The 19,245-nt window shown below is 42.1% G+C and overlaps 3 protein-coding genes across 4 annotated transcripts; 2 read left to right on the forward strand and 1 right to left on the reverse strand.

Moving 5' to 3' along the window:
* Window positions 1-28: 28 nt before the first annotated feature.
* LOC125765379 (serine/threonine-protein kinase ATM) lies at window positions 29-17,070 on the forward strand. Of its 2 annotated transcripts, none has more exons than XM_049430412.1 (22): window positions 29-291; window positions 373-934; window positions 1,001-1,572; window positions 6,663-7,178; window positions 7,254-7,483; window positions 7,579-7,968; window positions 8,059-8,192; window positions 8,270-9,816; window positions 9,891-10,406; window positions 10,483-10,760; window positions 10,822-11,769; window positions 11,841-11,984; window positions 12,053-12,151; window positions 12,211-12,364; window positions 12,546-12,838; window positions 12,906-13,027; window positions 13,107-14,484; window positions 14,556-15,091; window positions 15,163-15,805; window positions 15,889-16,259; window positions 16,337-16,713; window positions 16,785-17,070. In XM_049430412.1, exons 4-21 carry the CDS (start codon window positions 6,692-6,694, stop codon window positions 16,707-16,709), a joined length of 8,643 nt encoding a protein of 2,880 aa, XP_049286369.1. In that variant the 5' UTR covers window positions 29-291; window positions 373-934; window positions 1,001-1,572; window positions 6,663-6,691; the 3' UTR covers window positions 16,710-16,713; window positions 16,785-17,070. The 2 variants fall into 2 exon arrangements, with proteins under 2 accessions (XP_049286369.1, XP_049286368.1); XM_049430411.1 differs by having other exon boundaries at window positions 227-611; window positions 671-934.
* LOC125774950 (protein PAT1 homolog 1-like) lies at window positions 2,185-5,049 on the forward strand. The gene is made up of 3 exons (XM_049445324.1): window positions 2,185-2,409; window positions 2,542-2,709; window positions 2,932-5,049. Exons 1-3 carry the CDS (start codon window positions 2,185-2,187, stop codon window positions 5,047-5,049), a joined length of 2,511 nt encoding a protein of 836 aa, XP_049301281.1.
* On the reverse strand, window positions 16,777-18,268 carry LOC125765381 (estradiol 17-beta-dehydrogenase 8). Its single transcript, XM_049430414.1, has 3 exons — window positions 17,776-18,268; window positions 17,086-17,703; window positions 16,777-17,024 (listed from the first exon to the last, which is right to left on the reverse strand). The coding sequence occupies exons 1-3, from the start codon at window positions 17,813-17,815 to the stop codon at window positions 16,942-16,944; spliced, it is 741 nt and encodes a 246-aa protein (XP_049286371.1). The 5' UTR covers window positions 17,816-18,268; the 3' UTR covers window positions 16,777-16,941.
* Window positions 18,269-19,245: the final 977 nt, after the last annotated feature.

Here is a 19,245-nt window from a genome sequence, read left to right on the forward strand (position 1 = left end):
TTATACCTCTTAAAACACGAGCCAAGCCTGACAGGCTTATCGGTCACAACATGACGCAATAACGAAATAGAGTGGTTTGTGCTTTTGTGTTATCAAATTTTGGAACCTGTGATCAGTCTGACGAAAACATTCGAAACAACAATCAGATCCATGTCGATCAGTTGGGAACAACAGGATTTGTTTGTTTCCTCAAACAGATCATCCGTGAATGTTAAAAGTGCTAATAATGTCGAGAATAATGTCTATCCCATACGGATTGCACGATTCCCAGCGGCCAATGGGATTAGAGAAGTACGTTGCACCGGCTTCGCAGCTGCTGGAATGATCGAGCGAATATTCATTTAGTTATGATCTCACCCGCAAATGTAACAGCTGCTTATACGCAAAGGGGAAGGAGGCAAAATTGGCGTTACCGGAAGGCGCTTACATGAAGGCAAGGTTTTCATCTGTGCCGTAACTCGAAGAAGTCCTGCGTATATGGCAGGGCTTCGCTATGGAGACGAAATATTGTGCCTTGAAAATGAATCGCTCGTCGGTTTGGAGCTGGATCGTGTGCGTGATTTAGTACGTAAGAATCTGCGCAATAGTTTAAAATTACGCACGAAGGATAAGTAAGTATCGGACGCGTATAGACGGTAACGAGGTGTGATTTTATGTTTATGCATTGCAGACCAGCCGAACGATATGTCACGATTTCAAGGGATGTGCAGAAAGGATTCGGATTTCGGTTTATGAATGGAGAAATTACGTTTGTTCGGCCAAACACGATGGCAGAACGGCGGGGTCTAGAAAGAAGACTGCAGATCATAGAGGTCAATGAGGAGGTTGTCGTTGGGATGCAGGATGAAGATATTGAAGCCATCATAAATGCTATTGGTGATGTCGTTACCCTATGTGTAGTACCGGTGAAAGTGTATCGACAACTATTCAGCAAGTAAGATCAGAAGAAATGTAAAGTTGTGGAGTAACGCAGACGCTTACATACCTCTTTCTAATTTAGGTTATTTCCCACCGTAAACGATGCGCTACCGTTCGTTGAATTATGAATCAGTCCGTAGGATAAATTTTATTTTGGCAATCGTGTTTTTCTTGATAAGTGTAGGATTTGATCTGCTAAATACATAGCTAAGCTCATATTCCGAAACTCCACTGCTGCGTAACTGGAACGAATGATTTTTACTGTGTTTTGATGGTGAAAACGTAACTTGCTTTGTATGGTTTTCCTTCCAATATTATGAATCGAATCTAAATTTTCACAGCCATTTTATCGAAACTCATCTAAATGGCTCGGATGTCGCTTTTCAAATTTGAAAATGACACTTGATGCCATCTGAAACTTGACAGCACAATTGTGCTTTTGTCAGTTCCAGCAGGATACAGGCTTTTGTTTAGATCCGTCTGCGACGCCAATCATTGTACTCTTTGCTGTGTTGTTCCGGGAAAATCTACAACAGCTGCTCTAGAACGGAGTTGCTATAAATTTCAATTGTTTCTGTGCATGTTCAAGCTTCGGTGCATCGGTGATAGATCCTAAACTGTGCGATAGTTTCCAAACTGATTGACCCATTGTTGGTGAGTTTTGCTTTGTATAAAATATGAATCGTTACTGCTTGTTTCTAATTATCGTTACGCATTCGATGCCTGGTAATCTTAAAAGTTGTATAATATGATGAATCGTTGGCAATATAGTTGTGGGCGCATAGTAATTTTGGCTAATGTCTTCGGTTCTTCTCCGTCAGTAATGTTTCGATTCAACGACCTTGAAAGAGAAGCCGCTATTGTTTTGATAAATTATGCTATAACGCGAATGCCGGTACATTGACAACTCATCCATTTAGAACAGAGAGTTCACTACTTGTACCCGGAAAATAAAGAGGCCGCATTTGACAATGCATCGAGGGTTTGTCATTTATTTGTTGGTTCGATGGTTATTGGAGAAAGAGTTTTTCATGGGAAGTGTATCGCCATCAACTAGCGTAGATTGAACTTTTGTTTATCGGCTTACTTTGATTAACCCCGTTTTACGACCCATTCCGTGGCTTTGGGAGAGTGGCTGCACATTTCTGTGGATGTTTCGTACTTTCCTCACATTCCTGTAGTTCCAGTTCTAAGCTGCTGTTTGGTGTGCGTGAAAAATCGTGATTCTTTTTTAATATATGTTGTCGATTAAGAGTGAAGGGCATAATGGATTCATTTTTTGGATTTAATACCACTCTACCGGTGGAGAACGATGACGGCGATGATGAGTTTGGCAGAATATGTCCTCAGGCAGGCACAGTCGGATTGCGTTCACCGCTGCAACGGCGATGTAAAGAAGACATGTCGGACGAGGAAGAATATGACGCCCTGAATGATGAAACGTTCGGTTCAGCGGACAACGGTGATTGGGAAGACATTCACGAAAACCTTGTACGGTTGGAGCGCGGTAGGAATGGCAGAGGCGGTTCCTTTCCCGTGGCTCCAGACGATGATGATGATGATGATGGCAGCAGCAGCGATTTGTTGTTTAATGATTATGATCTGGATTTACTGCTTTCAAAGTTGCGGCTCTACGATACCAACGATGAGAGCGGTCGCAGCAGTGTCGTTGCGCAGAGTATTGGGGATGAGTTTGCAAGCAAGTTACGGCTAGATCCGAGCATATGGGGAAGTCCAATGAAGGTGCAACCTTCAGTTCAACAGCAGTACTCTGATCATCCATCGAACGTCGTAAACCCATTCGCTACGCTGCAACCGAACGTCGCTTTTAAACCTCCAACATCTTCAACGCATACCATGGGCGAGCAGAAATCTTCACAGCCTCCTGGGATATTTCAACCAATGAAAATGCTTTCCGTGGAGGATATCGAGCGAAGCATTATTCAGAATCAGCACCAGCAAAATCAGCAACAGCAGTCGCTTCATTTGTTGCAAAAACAAATTGCCCAACAGCAGCAACCGGTGCAATCGTTTCGCCAATCAACAACTACGCAACCGGTGAAGCCTCGGGAACATTTTACACCGACTAAGGATTTTAAGCCGATTCCATCCATGCCACTGATCAATCCATCGGTACCTCCACCACTGGGAGTTACACCCGCGCTGATGACCGTACCTCCACCGCATCTATTGGCAGCGAGAAACTGTGCCCTGTTTCCTCCGGGACCGCCACCACCACCAGGAGCCCCTCTGATGAACCATCCGAATCGTCTTCCGATTGGCATATTGCCGTTGAACATGTTAGCTGCCCGACCGTATTCGACGCCAATCAACAATCTAGCAATGCATCCTGCTTTTCCACCGCGCTGTCCATACGGTTCGCCGCTGCAAGGTTTTTTGGGTCCACCAGTGACGATTGGTCCCCCGCTAACTCAACGCCATCCGGGGCCTCCTGGGCCATTTCTGATGCACCGTAGCCCAACTCCCCTGCAGAACAATCAGTTCAACCAGCGGCTAGTGCAGGAAATACAACAGAATCATCCAATGCTAGCGTTTAACAGACAGGTTGCCAACTCCTTCAACGCTTGCAATAATGGAGTAATGAAAACTGTGCCTCAAAACCAACCGAGGCCAGTGTTCGTGAAGCAAATGTATTATCAGCAACAGCAGCAACAGCAACGTTCGCGGCTATGCAATGGTATTCCGGACGGTGGTACTCCACCGAAACCGCACGATGAATACGCAAACATGATGAGCACAAGGGATAAGCAGTGGTTAATCGGGATACAGCTAACGCAACTCAACTCCGATTTACCATATTTGAACGATTACTACTTTACCGTGTACAAGCAAAGGCTGGCAGCGGCGAAGGGCGAGAGTGAAAATCGTATCTATAAGGAAAACCAACTGAGCCATCCATTTACCCAGCCGAAGGAGCATGCCCAGCTGCTCCTGCTTTCAATGCTAACGAAGAATGTAAAGGGTGGCCTCTTGAACTTAAACCGCGAGCGCCGAAGTTCCGAATCCAAGCCGGCGAGCGGTACCGATGGCAAAGAGGGCGGTCGTGCGTATACACCGTTTCAGTTTGAAAAGTCGCTCGGAAAGCTGCAGTGTGGAAGTGTAACGGCGCCGAGGAAGCTTATCGATGCCGATGTTATGGGAAATGATCAACTGAACGGAAATGGCGTATCGGCGGCGGAACAGTCTCAGACACAGCGCAAGGCTCGCCATGTGCTGCTGCTAGTTGAAACATTGTACAGGCTTGTGCTCCAGCTGGAGGATAAGGTTAATCCGGCTGCTATAGCCGCTGCCAGTTTGTTGCGGGAAAAGGAATTACGCGAACGTGACATGCTGTGCGGTGCTGCAGGTACTGACGACCGTTCCCATGGTGTTCAGTTAGGTGCGTTGAGCGGAACTGCTGCGAAGTGTAACGGGATGCTAGCCGAGTTCGAAGAATCATTCGAGGACCTGTCGGCTTCCCTGATAGGGCAGCTTTCGCAAGACAAAATTACATCCATACTCGGTGTACGTAAGGGCAGAATACTTCTTCGGCGTTCGTTGGCAGTTCTTCATGATCATCCGTCTCGCTGGATGCTGTGGGGCATGATCTTTACAGCATTACCTTGCCTGGGCAAGAGAGATCGAGATGATGCCGAGGGTCTGCTGTTGGCACTGTTCAGCGAGTTTGAGCGTCAGCTTCGGTACGGAACGATGAAAGATTTGCTGTCGGTGGCGAAGACGATCGGCAGCTCGCGCAAAGTTATGCAATGCATTGTCAGCAGTAAGTTTCTGCTGTCCTGCATCATAACCATAATTTTTCAAATGGAAATGTTTTGCGGCAAAAATCCGGCTACGCTTTTAACCGCTTCCGAGGATGACTGGTGGGTATCGTTCCTGGAGGACGTGAACGAGGTTGTAAAGGCTAAGGTTGGATCAACGCCCAGCAGCAGCAGCATTGCGATAAATCCGGATAACAATATCGTTCGCACGCTACGGGTTCATTTTGCACGTTTCGGCACACGTGTTGACGGGACGGATCTAATGAACTTCATCACTGATAATGGTAACCACCAACAGCGATCGGTTGCTGCCAGGAAACAATCATTACAAGAAACAAACATTACCAAATGAAAAAGATAGTAATGAGACTAGTAGTAATATGTTCTCTAACACATTCGTAACGCGTTACGAACGATCGTGTATCGCACAATTATATTAATATGGTATATTAATCGAATCACAAAATAATTTATAAATCTACATTTAATTACTTTTCTTTCGAATTTCTTTTTGTAATTTTTGGTGCGTTAAAAAAGGCGTTTTTTCTCCTTTTGTAAATGTGACACTGAAAGCTAGTTTAGGACAAATCTCACACTTGTAAAGTGTGCAAGAACTGAATGTGCATTTTCCATATGGTCATTAAAGTTCCTTCGATCGTGAGCAACGTTTCCTACAGAAAAAAAGGCAGTTGAAAATGATACACCCGATTGAATTTATTCCGTACTCCAAGCTGTGACATACCAATTGTTAGAGACTGCTTTTGCAACAATGTTAACTAGTAATTTAAGTTCGCAACCTGGTTCTCTAAGAAGCCACCTACTGCTAATGAACGAATCGGAATGGTTTATGACATGTGCAGTCGATTAAGTAATATGAGTAGGTTTAGTAGCTATCGTTCGCACTTGGTTGCATATGCCGAGCCCCCTTTATGTGATGCTGAATGTGAATAACTTGAAGTATTTGCCATAACACTTATCTAACTAAGCAATGTAGTGCATACCGTAGCCGTAAGGCGTACGATTGCTGAAATAGTTTAACGATAATCATTTCCTTCGAAATCATTCATATCCTTACTTTGGAATCAAGTATCATGATCTCTAAGTTACCATATTTTAGGTCCATAAAACAGAAGTTTTTCTCTTTATCATTGTGTGAAAGTTTCATGACATTTTCAATATGTTTCCTTATGAAAAGAATTGTGCTTGCTCCTTGAGCAGACTATTGTATTTATAGCTTTCTTGTGATTGTTTGCTAGAGATAGGTTTTTTTTTACGGAATCCACTCCCCATATTTGCCTTTAACAATCGTGAGAATTTTATTAATGCAGTACAAGGAATGTTATAAAATGTAAATAATTCGATCGCTCACATACAGCTAAATTTAATATTAATAAATTTGCCTGCAAAAATATTCAATTTAAAATACCGATTTGGGAACTAGCTGTAAATTCTGTATCCGTGTAATTAAAACGCAATGGTGGAATTTGGAGGAATAGACGGCAGTGAATGTAATTTAAATATTTGCCACACGATATGTGCATACCGAAGCGAAATTGACGAACTAAATAAATCATACTATTATTTTAATTTTCTAACGCTTACCGATGCGAGAAATCTGCGTTTATTATAAAGTTTCATTTCATTACCATCAAAGTGTCATATCACAAAGGATATATCTAGGGAAAGCAGTGGAATCTAAGGTCAGGTCTAGGTCAGGCCTAAGCGATTTTCGCGAGCAATTCCCAGCAATTGTACGGAGAAAATTTTTTTGCTCGCAAAATTTGACAAAATATTGGTTATCGCGGTCCTGGCTCTGTTGGCCAAATGGGTTTTGCAACGAGAAATTCACGTTACAAATTACTTTACATTTCTATTCTAATTCCCATATTCTTCAGATGTTTCTAAAAGGCTTGTTTTAACGATTTTCGATTTTAAATAGTTTCACTTTGTTCCCTTTGTTTACAGCATTTAGCTTCCCATCCACAATAAACAAAATGTCCTCGTCTACATCTGGCGGAAGCACAATGACTGCGATGGATCGCGATCTCTGCAGTCTGCTGACGGAGATGCCTTCGGAAAAAGTTACCGTACGCCAGAAGGCATTCATCAAAATGAATTCTATCCTAACCAACAGGGAAGAAGATTTTCTTGCATACATGCAGTCAGACTCCTTCGAAACAGCATGGAGTGAATTGTTTTATGCCGCATATAATGGTATCCGGATGCAGAGCGCTACCAGCAAGGAACAGACGGAGGGCAAAAAAGACGAATATTTCAAGGTGCTAAATAAGCTGACAGAACTAGCAATGGATCGAGTATCGCCTCAGCTTTCGTGGAGCCAGTTGATCGGATCGTTTGTGGATGCAGTGACTGATCATGGAATGCGGGCACATTTTGAAATGTTCTTTGTAAATTTTCTAAAAAAGTTCGTCCTGTCGTCTAAGTGGTGCCTATCGACGGTGACATACGAGCAGTGGAAAGGTGAGCAATAAAATTAAGAACCAGACAGTTAAATTCTCCTATTCAAATATAATTGAAATTTTGTTTTTTTTGTAGATATTTTCGACAGTTGTTTCGTGATTCTGGATTCGTCGCCGACGGCTAAATACGCCACTTTAAATTGCCTGTCACTTGGTGTGGTAAAATTTTTAAACAACTGTTCAAAAACATCTTTACTAGATACTTATCTGACCCGTTTTATGGATCACATACAACAAATGGTGAATGAGCAGAAGGTCAATGTTCTACTCGAGCTCATCGACACAGCTTCACAAATGGTTCAGGCGGTAAATTTTCACTTCCCAATCAATCAGCATTTAAATTTATATAATTTAATTAAACAAAATAGTAATTGTCGGATTGTGCGTTTATTTTATTTTAGATCGCAGTTGATTGTAGGATCAAAACAATCCAGTTCTTGGAATCACTCGTGCCATGTACTGTGAAGATATACAAGAAAGGTAATCTTCGCAATGAACAGAAAACCATACTGTTCCGTCTGATGCATTTGTCGCTGATAATCTTGTACCCGCAAGGGAAGTCACTGAGCCACGCCAAAAAACTCACGAAAGACTATACGCGTGCCTTCGAAGACGATGAAGTGTGTAGAAAAACGTTGCGCGAGTATCACTTTATAGTAATGTGCGAGATGAAGACGCGAAACCTGTCTGCGTCGCAAGGCGCCAAGGCGTTTCATGGCGAAATCAGCCTTCGTCAGGAAACTCAGTTATGTGATGGTTTTATCGATTTTGCTGCCAGATTGTGCTATACGGTAAGCGTTTTAAAGCGTATATAAGTTTAAACCTGATTGAGATTAGCCGTTGGTTTTATGTATAATCTCTTTTCAATCATTCAATTGTAGGTTTTTTGGAATGAAGATAACTGGAAGGAAGGTAGCAGGGACGAAACGGTCCTTAAGAGAAATAAACAATTTAACAAACTTCAAAGCGTACTGGATATGATCGGTACTGGTCCAAATCACTACAATACACGCGGGTATGGTGCATTCTTTTAACATTGGAAATAGCAACACCCGGGGCAGTGTTATTTATTGCTTTCGTTTTTCTTTACAGATTGTTCATATTGTCAACCATTCTAGACAGATATGAGGCAGCTATTTGTGCCGAAGAATACATGCCGGTGCTGCACCTGTTGTGCAACATCCAACCCACATTACAAACGCCCATGGAGCATAATGCCTTTTATCAGTGTTGCATCGTGCTACTAAATTTCGAGCAAAAATCAACGTACCGATCGTTGGTCCGGAAATTGAAAGGTGAACAAATAGAGCTTTGGAACAAAATCATTGCTGCTGCCTTTCGTGGGTGTACCAACACCAGCCCTAAGACATCCAGCGATTCCAATTTGCTTCTTCAGCTGCTGATTCGACACCGGAAATATCCTAGCGTAAGTTTCTTGAACGATACGGTACTGGAAGCATTTTATACGTATGCGGTGCCAAAGACAAACATAAATGTCGGTACGGTGCTGTGCATTCTGGACACAGTTGGGAGCGTCGAGTGTCTGGGCAATGTGGATGATGTGTTAACTAAACTGTTCAACTATCTGTATCCACAAACGCGCGAAACTCAAACCAAAGCAATAATGCACGCGAAGGAACGATTGAGTGCGAATACATTGGCACACATTTTGATTCTGTGCGTAGTAACTAAGCGGTCGCCCGCCGAAAAGGACAAGATCGTAACAAAAAAGGAACAACGGTCGGTGTTGATGGAAGACTTGTACCGAGAGCAAGATAAGCAAATGCAAATGTTGGAACAGATGCTAAGATTACACAGTTTGGAGGATTTGATAACATTAGATGAAAGCAAGAACCAGCCCGATGGATTGCGAGCTGCCGCAGAGCGTATCTACTTTAATATAAACGAACCTTTATTTCTGCGTCTCTGCGAGCTGGTAAGCTTCGACAATCATATCCTGCCGGTCGATGACAATTTTCTGATTGATGGGATGATACGCATTTGCCACGTGTTGGAACTGTACCTGCAAATGCTAAACTTGCTGCTCGTCCACGAAGCATACAATGAAGAGCGGTGTAGCAGGAGCCCTCTGTACAAAAAAATATTAATCAAATTCGGTCAGCTAAATCAAGGTTTCGAAAAGCTCCTGCAAAACGATACGTCACCGAATGAGAACGACATGAAAAGTATCGCCGAACGATTATTGACAATATTTCACGGCCCTTATCACCGGTCGGTGAAAAAGCTGTTGCAGGAAACCGAACACACGAATATTCTTCGATGGACAATAGAACGAATAACTATCACGGAACATGCAAATTCTCAATGTGTGACGGTTTTGCAAGCGGATCAACTTTCCTCCGAGCAGCGATGGCATCGATGTCTGCATAGCATAATAGCAGAATATTTGCAATACGATGGACCATGCACAGATGACGTTCACGATCTTCTCGATAGGATGACGCTAAACGTGTACAGCAGTTTGGATTTATTCTATACGTTCGACTTGTGCAGAATTTTACTGAAGCAAACGTCGCACGAGTTCGTTGCCAAGTGGGTCCTCATAAAAATAGTGGAGATTTGCAAAATTCATTATACTGATCCTGCCATTGCGGAGATGATCATTGATTTGTACGCCGGTAGGTAACACTGATGAGTATGGACGGTGATCGTACTTTTCTTCTAATGCAATTGCTTTTTTTTATTTTCCCAGATTTAACCTCATTTGTAAGGCCATATGAAGAGCTGACTCGCAATGTTACTGTTGTACTGTGTTTGTTTGTAAAGCAATGTTCCAAGCATTTGTACTCTGTGCAGCTGCAGGTGAAAATATTTGCTCAAGTTAAGTATTTGCTAAAAGCATATCCACAGCACATCCGCACCCAAACTCACGACGGCATCTACAACAGCTTGATTCCACTTTTAAGTAGTTCTAGTTACTGGATCAAGTTGGAAGGAGTAAAAAATATATTGCATTGTATGAAATCCGACTGGGCGTACAATGATGTAGCGTCAATTCCAAGCACTTACTACCAATTTCAAACGGAGCAGTATGATAAGATCAATTTCAATGAGCTGGTATCTAGCGTTTCGGGCGAGGACGAACGGGTAAACGTTATAAGTTGCTGCCTTCAGTTGCTTCTTGGTATACTCCGCACTAGCTTTATGTTGCGTAGACGAGCTCTGAATGATTGTGTGCTGCTCATCCATTCGGGAAACGTCAATGATGGTAAGATTCTGTTCGTATCACTTACTATTTATGCTTATCAGCTGAATGATATACCTTTATTCTTTTCAACATTAAGATAAAATGGCAATTACTATGCGTATTGCGTGCAGTACCGGCGATATAGACTTTAGAAAATTACTGCAAATCCATTTGGACTCCGTATTGGAATTGTGGCTAACCAAAGGCAATCGATTGTTGCATTTTCCGTACCGATTATCGGGAAAAATGCGTTCGATCGAGGAGTTTGTGCAGCTATTTAAAAAAAATATCGCCTACGTCATCCTTTGCATGCAACCGGAGCAGTTCGAACAGTTCTGCAAATCGATCGGCGTGCAGCAAACAGAAATGGTGAAGGTATGTTGCTTTCTTCACGGTTCTACAGAACTTGGGTGTACTAACGAAGCTTTGTTTTCAGAGTATATTGCCGAAATGCGTATCTTTCCTTCTACCGAAGTACGCCAAATGCGAGGGAATGGCATCCAAGTATAGCGTAATGGCTGGACGAATGCACAATACACTCGCGCCATTCTTAAACACGGTGGATTTGAAGGAACACGTGACTGAAATCATCATACATCTTACATACCGGTTGAATGAAAATGATGAGTTGGGAAAGCTGGCAGATCTAGATCTTCATAATTGCTTAGTTGACGATTTGTCCATTACCAAAGCCACTTACTCGACAGCACTCGAGCATTTGAAGCAATCCGTTTGGGGAACATCCTCCATCAAGTACACGGTGCTAAGCAATCTGTGTTTAAAAAATAGTTCCTCAATCGAACGGACACTGATGGAGGTAAAGCGATGGCTTTGGGCTGCCGAAGAACACGAACAAAAAATGATTCACCTCTTCCAGTATACCGTGCTTCTCGATCATCTGAAGGAGTATATCAATCAGCAGAAGGAACGATCATTTAAGCCGTATCTTGTGCGAGATGTCGTTTACTTTCTGTGCAACCTTTTGGTTTCGGTTCCTTCATTACGGTTAGCCACACTAAACAGTATGGAACGTTTTTTGGCCAACGTGGTAACATCTACCGATGCTTCCGAACTATTGTCCGAACATCTACATTTTATAGTATCAACATTGCTGGAGATAGAAAGTGTAGATCTTTCTTCCAAAATTTCTAACAAATCACTGGCATTGTTACGATTTTTGATATTAGAACACGAAAGCACATTTGCTAACGCGATCGGTAAGCTCAATTACTTACCAAACGACGAGCGCTTCAATGAGCTACGTTTGATGATTTCGCGCCGAAAAACGGCTGGCCACGAAAGTTTGTTGCCGAGCGAGGAGATTGCTGCGCTTATTGAGTTACCCAATCTTAGGTACGAAGATCTAGCCGCATTAAAAATTTTGGTATGTTTTTTCAATTTGTGTGACTCTACAATTGAATTTGCATATTTAATTTACGTACATCTTTTCAAAAGCTTACTACGAAAAAGAAAGAACTCAAGATGTTGTGCATCGAATTGTCCGATCAGTCCGCATCCTCAACGAATAATGGCGAAAGCGTTCTACATCGATTGATTTACATTCTACTGGAAGTTGTGCGAAATTCTCCTTTCGATAAGGTAATGGTTTTATGGCGTTAAAAAAGCTGGCTTATATTTATTTTAATTTCGACTATGTAATATTACAGCGATCGATTGAAGCACTTCGATGCTTAGGCGAAATTGGACCTGTTGATTTGGGAACAATGTTACTCAAGACCGATGCTGAAATGATCGCTTACGACACGGTATGAGCAAGGTAATAGAAAACACGATCTCCCCATTAATTACAAAACGTCTTTTGCAGGTCAATAACACCAAGGAAGCGATCGAAAGATGTGTTGATGTTCTATTGAGAGAAATGGATCTATTGCTAACGAGTAAAAATATTACGGTGGGACATATGGCTTCACAAGTTTGTTATACATTTCTGTATGGAAAAACATACCGTACATTGGCAGGTCCGTAACATGAACTTCGGATTAGTACTTCAATGTTTAAATGTTTATAACAATAGATAGGAGTATGGTTAATTAAGGTCACAGAAGACGAACAGTTCGACATAGACAGACAAAGATTGTTGTGACCAGAAGTAGATTATGTACATTAATTTCGATAAAAAATATTCTTTCATTTCTCCAGCAAAGCTACCAACCCTCCATCCGTTTGTGGGAAACTCACCGGAAGAAGTAAAGCTCTTCACCTACACTGCAGGAAGGGAGTTGGTTTTAAATACGATACTGGGAGATAAACGTCTTGACTATCATGTTTTTGTGCAGCAATTGTCCGCTGTGTTACTGTCATTTTTGGGAAATACGGTACTGAAAAAGTTAGCCGAACAGGAAACCACAGTTGCTGAAAAGATCGTGCCTTTGCTAGTACAGATTGTTTTAAAGCAATTTGAGGAGAAGATCATCAAAAACCTTGGCAATTTTGTAAGTATTGTGTGGTAAATATAGCTATTCACGCGATAGCTACTAAGGTTGGATATTTTTGTTGCAGGTTAACGAATTTTTCACCAAATTTGACCTCGCTAGAAGTGATGCACCGTGTATTTTTAACGATCCCAAAGCGATCCAGCTAATGCTAACGATAGTGGAGTGCGCCAGAATACATAATCAGTTGTACGTGGTGTATATACAATATTGTTTTATACATGGAAGTATGCCGATTATTGACGATGTTTAACTCTTCATTTCGTAGGTTTCCACAGTATAAAGTATCCGTTAACTATCTATCAATCGCGCAAGCTTCCCAATTTTGTCAAGCACATTTCAAAGCGATCTTGTACGGTGAGTTGTGGTATCGGGAAGAAGAGCAAAAGGAGAAAGGCGCAGGGAAAAAGAATCCGGCACTCTTGAACATAATGAAAGCTTGTCATCTGGCTATTGGTGATAATGATGCTGTGAAACCCTTCCTGAATCCGTTGCACGAACAGATGGAATACTACCGTTTAAACCAGAATTACGCTCAATGTTTGGTTATGCAAGATGCTACTTTGGCTTGGCGCGGTAACACAGGAGAGGGCACTAGCCAAATCGCTCAGGAAAGTACAAGCCAGAGTTTGTTACAACAGCTAAAAGATTCTTGTCTGTACGGTTTAGCTAGATCGTTACATGTAGCAGATCAGATCGATTACGAATGTGCCTGGCGTTTGTCTGATTGGAATGTCGTAAACGATGTAATTGACAATCCTGGGCCCGATGTAAAACAAGATACGGTCGGCATAAATGTACATAAGCTCTTTGAACGATCACATTACACCGCACTGAAATGTTTACATCTGAGAGATGAGCTAGCGGTAGAGAGTGCCATCGTTGATGCACAGCGAGCTATTAGTGAGATTTTCAAACTAACCAGTATTGAATCGACTAAATGCATCTATCAAGGTTTGTGTCGTTTGCGAATGCTTCAGCAGATCGAAGATTTCGGTGGAATACATTTTGCCAAACAAATCGACTGTGAGCCGGATATGCTGCAGAAGTGGAAGGAACAAGATGAACTTCCGCACAGTGAATTTAAGCTAATGGAATGCATCCTTTCGCAACGTCTATCCATCTTAAGCACTGCCAGCATTCGGGCGAAACGCAAATGGGTTGTGCCAGCTGTCTATAGCACCATGCTGCTCTTAATTCACGAATCGCGTTTGAGAGGGTACGATGATTGTGCGATACGCAACGTTGCGCTGATCGGCAGGGAAAAGCTACCCGCAAACATTCAATCGATCGTATTGCTTGAAAAAGCGCAGCTAAATTGGACGTCCGGTCATCGGCTGGTGGCGCGTGAACTGGTATGGGAAGTAATGAACAGTACCGAGTATAATAATCCTATGGTAAAAGCTGTCGCATGTAGACTGTACGGCGAGTTTCAAGCAGAAGGACACTTGCAAGAGATAAAGTCCTTATGTGTAGATTATTTCCAACAGGCGGAAAAGTGTGTAAATTTTGTTTTGGCGAAGGAAAAGAGGGATCACAAAACAGTTCCTGATACGATACCTTCTACCCATCGTTGCTTTGATGTCGATCGCAGCTACACTGTGCAGCACACTGTCGCCAAATATGCTGATCGCGAGTTTGTACGGGTATGGAAACATTTGTCATCTCAAACGATATTAATTCTAACGGACGTGTTTTGTGTTTTATCTTCCTTTAGCTCAGCAAATTTTTCCGCTCACAGGAATGGGAAGCGCGTAAAACCAACCTAGTCAAAATGGAAGAGGAAGCGACTCGTCTGAAGGCAGAAGCAGCACGCGCAACAGATCAGCGGCGCAAAGATCTTGGTCGATCGCTGCATTTCATGCACAAAAACTTGCTGCGAGATAAGAAAGCTGCAGAGGAGGTGGAACAAACGCGGTGGGATTATTTGCATTTGGCACTGTGCTATTACCTGAAGTACGCTAAACAAACAACGATCGTGAGCGATCTGGTGATATTTCGGATCATTTCTCTATGGTTAAACAATCAGGAGAATAAGAACGTGAGGGAGTTAATTGAAGAATCACTGCTCACTGTTCCCTCCTACAAATTTATTGCGGTACTACCTCAGCTTACTCCGAGAGTAGGAATAGACAGTGACGTTGGTGCATTGGTACAAAAAGTATTGATACGATGTGCACGGGATCATCCGCATCACACGCTACCGTTTGTGTTTGCACAATTGCATGCATTCAAGGATCAACCGGATCATGAGTATGTGTCTTTTTAATTTTAATATGACATATTTAAGAATCTGTATATGTATTTTCCTTTCATTTCTACAGAACTCCTGCTAACGATAATCGTTTATTAGGCGTGCGAGAAGTTTATAAGAAGCTAAATCAAGTACCAGAACTAGAAAAACTGCTACAACAGACAGAAAGGATGAATCTCGCTCTCATTGAGTTGGCCAACAAAACTCTTTCCACTAGCCCCTCTTTTCGCGAGTACACCATGACCAAGAAGGATCCATTGGGACAGTTGGAGAATTTGGACCTTATCCATTGTCCCACGGTAGAGCTGCCGGTGATGACATGTGGAAACTATCGCGGACGGAACGTGGGAATCAAACGATGGGATCCGAAGGTCATCGGAGTGGGTGGAATTAATGCTCCGAAAAAACTTTACTGCCTGTGCTTGAATGGAACGAAACAGACACAGTTACTAAAGGGCAAGGATGATATGCGGCAAGATGCAGTAATGCAACAGGTATTCGGGATTTTAAACATTTTACTACGTCACGACGAAGAGACGGCCCATCGAAAACTATCTGTGCGCACGTACAAGGTGGTACCATTGTCGCGACAGAGTGGAATTTTAGAATGGTGTAACAATACGATGCCGATCGGTGCGTGGTTGCTAACCGGACATGTAAAGTATCGGCCACAAGACATAGAACCATCTGCGGCACGTAAAAAGTTTACCAATGTAAGCCGAACGTAATAGCTTGCCTAGAGAAAGTGAGCAAGCTTACCAACAGTTTTCGTTTCATTTAATTTATTTTCTTACAGAACGCTCAAGCTGGCATGACGGTGGAGAAAAAGCTGCAGAACTATTTGGATATCTGTAACAAAATCCAACCCGTCTTTCGGCATTACTTTCTCGAGGAATATCTCAAACCCGGTGTGTGGTTCGAGCGTCAGCAAAAGTACATTAAGAGTGTTGCCGCCAATTCGATGATCGGATACGTGCTCGGAATCGGTGATCGACACGTGCAAAACATCTTGATCGACAAACTTAGCGGCGAAGTGATACACATCGATTTCGGTATAGCGTTTGAAATGGGGAAAAATTTACCCACGCCGGAAACTGTTCCCTTTCGGCTAACGCGTGACATCGTGGATGGAATGGGGATCAGTGGTGTAGAGGGAGTATTCAGGAAGTACGTATTCAATTCCATGTGGAACTCCAACGTTCTTTACATTTCGCTGAAAGGAAACATTTTGGTTTGTTTTGCAGATCGTGTGAAAAAACACTAGAAGTGCTACGAAATAATCAGACGGTAATACTCGCCATTCTGGAAGTACTGTTGTACGATCCTCTGTACTCGTGGAACGTGCTTTCGAACAAGAAGGCCGATCGTCGGCAACAGCAAGCATACCTTTCGACATCAGCTGACGGATCGGATGGTAACGAACCTGTTGGATTCCCGATACGAAGAGACATCAACGTGACGGCCGAGCGAACCCTAATGCAAGTGGAGGAGAAACTGTTGGGGCAGGAAGATAACAAGTACATCTCGGTCGAAGGTCAGGTACAGATGCTGATCTTCAATGCGACTAATGACCGTAATCTCTGTCAGTTGTTTGCTGGATGGCAACCTTATCTATAACCATGTGAGTGCTGCTCTTCGTGGTTGTGATATTATAAATCTTTAATTCATTTTTTTTAAACTCATCTTCAATAGCAAAATATTCCTATATTTTTAGCAAATATATTCCAAAAACAATTATTCACAACATTAAATGCATGGTTGAAGGAGGTAGCACGTTTTAAAAGAGGTAGCTTTTAGCTATAACATCTGTACGGATCCTTGAGTGCAGAAAGTTCAGATGAACGGTTGTCTATCCGCCAGTCACTTCGATGGAAGTACCATTCACGTAGCTGCTTTTATCCGATGCCAAAAAGGCTGCTACTTCACCAATTTCTGCAAAATAGAAAATATGTGGTTTAATAAATTATTTTATATTTAATACCGATAAACTTACCCTCCGGATTGCCATAGCGGCGTAAGGCACACTGCATGATAATCATATCTTTCACCTTTTGCGGCACTGTTCCCGTCATTGGTGTATGGATGAATCCGGGCACGATGGCATTTACGCGAATATTGTACCGTCCAAATTCGCGAGCCACCACCTTGGTCATAGCTTCGACACCGGCTTTACTGGGCGAGTAGTTTGACTGGCCCATGTTCCCAGTACGGGCAACGATCGACGATACATTAACCATCGATCCAGCCAGCTCGTGCTCGATCATTGCACGGCCGAAACGTTGCAGTACCAGCCAGGTACCCTTCAGATTCACATTAATCACCTCATCGAAATCGGATTCAGGCATCTTCAGTAGAAAGTTATCTCGTGTAATGCCAGCGGAATTGATAACTATCGTCGGAGGACGCTTGTAGCGGTCAACCACTGCCTTGAGCACGGAATCGATACTATCCCCGGATGAGACATCCATTTCGTACGCAGCATTATCACCGGTTCCATTGAGCGATGATACCGTTTCGTGGGCGGCCTGTACATTCCGATCGACTGCAACGACGATCGCACCATCTCGGGCCAACAGTTTGCTTGTGGCACGTCCAATTCCAGAACCGGCACCTGATGTTTACGTAACAATGTTTGCATTCGTTCGTTATGATGCACTTCGTTTTCGTAAATCCCTATGCTTACCGGTCACCAGTGCCAATTTTCCTGCCAAAGGTGTGGCCATCGTAGCGGCAGATGTATGAATATATGCCAAATGAAACAGAAACCGAGAATTTAATGCACGAGCGGCGCCGATCAGCTTTATCACGTACGTATTCCAATCATATCAAAACAAACGAAACTCTTGCCATAAACATGCTTTTATGGCATGCATGACATAAACAATGTAAGGAATTATAGCAACATAAGTTGCGCAAATTTGATACATTTTCAAATTTATGCTTTTTTTCTATCCGATTAGTTGCTAAAAGTTTGTTATTTAGAGTTTCTTCGAGAAATAGTTTGATTTAATCGTTTAGCATAATGTTCTTACTGAAAAGAAGCTGAACTATAACAGGGTGGTCCTTAAGGGGGAAAACAGGCATTTTCCGAAATAAGTTCCAGCGATTCCAGCGGATCGCGGAAATTCCACAACCTCTTTGTGGTCTTGACCTGCTCCAGTAGTTCTCTAAACCGCTCATGCTCGATCGCTGTCCTTTGCCAATTCATTATCCCGGCCTTTGTGGCGAACGTATCAACACCATCGCTCCATCTCAGTTTGGGCTTGCCACGTGAGCTCGTGGCTATAACGACGCCTCCATTGTCTTTCCACACATAAGTGGAGTGCGTTGAGTAAAGAAGTTTCCTCACCCCGTCACTACATTCTTAGCAAACGCGACAAACGTAGCTCAATCTTCCAAAATAATTTTGCGACTCTGGCACGATTTATTGGTTGTTTAACTTTTCTCGTGCAAAGTTTGTTTACGTTTTTTATCGAGCCGGTAGAGAGAAAATAATCTTGAATTAAATTAAATTAATTTAAACAAAGAAAATTATAATAAGTAATAAATTTATTGTTTTGATGAAGTTGATAAGAAAGCTCTCCTAAAAAACAACGGACCATCATGAAAGCTCGTCGCCGGATGCTGCTGACTTCTATGATACAAACAACGGATGCTGCTAACAGTACCGCAGATTTGTCCATTTTGTTTTCTTGTGTGTTTGGCGCTGGAAAATCTTGTCATTATTTTTCCGGTAGCCAGAAGACATCGTTACAAGATAAAAAGGTGAACGAAGATCTTTTTTTCTCATTTCATTAACGTCACCGTACCATCAGGCTTAGGCTTTTTTGAATAATTTAGCAAAATTTATAAATTGATGTATTTTAATGCAAATTTGTTGAAATACGTTTCTTTTCACTCAAATAATGCTTTAAATAGAAAAAAAGATTGAAAAATAATAAAAAAAAATGAAAAAATGTTTTAAGTTTGAATATTTCCTAAGGCTATATATAGTCTTAGGTTTTTTGGGAAATTTAGCAAAATTTATAAATTGATGTATTTTAATGCGAATTTGTTGAAATACGTTTCTTTTCACTCAAATAATGCTTTAAATAGAAAAAAAGATTAAAAAATAATAAAAAAAATGAAAAAATGTTCTAAGTTTGAAAATTTC

Source organism: Anopheles funestus, chromosome 2RL (assembly GCF_943734845.2).
Source record: "Anopheles funestus chromosome 2RL, idAnoFuneDA-416_04, whole genome shotgun sequence".
In the NCBI taxonomy this organism is placed as follows: domain Eukaryota; kingdom Metazoa; phylum Arthropoda; class Insecta; order Diptera; family Culicidae; genus Anopheles; species Anopheles funestus.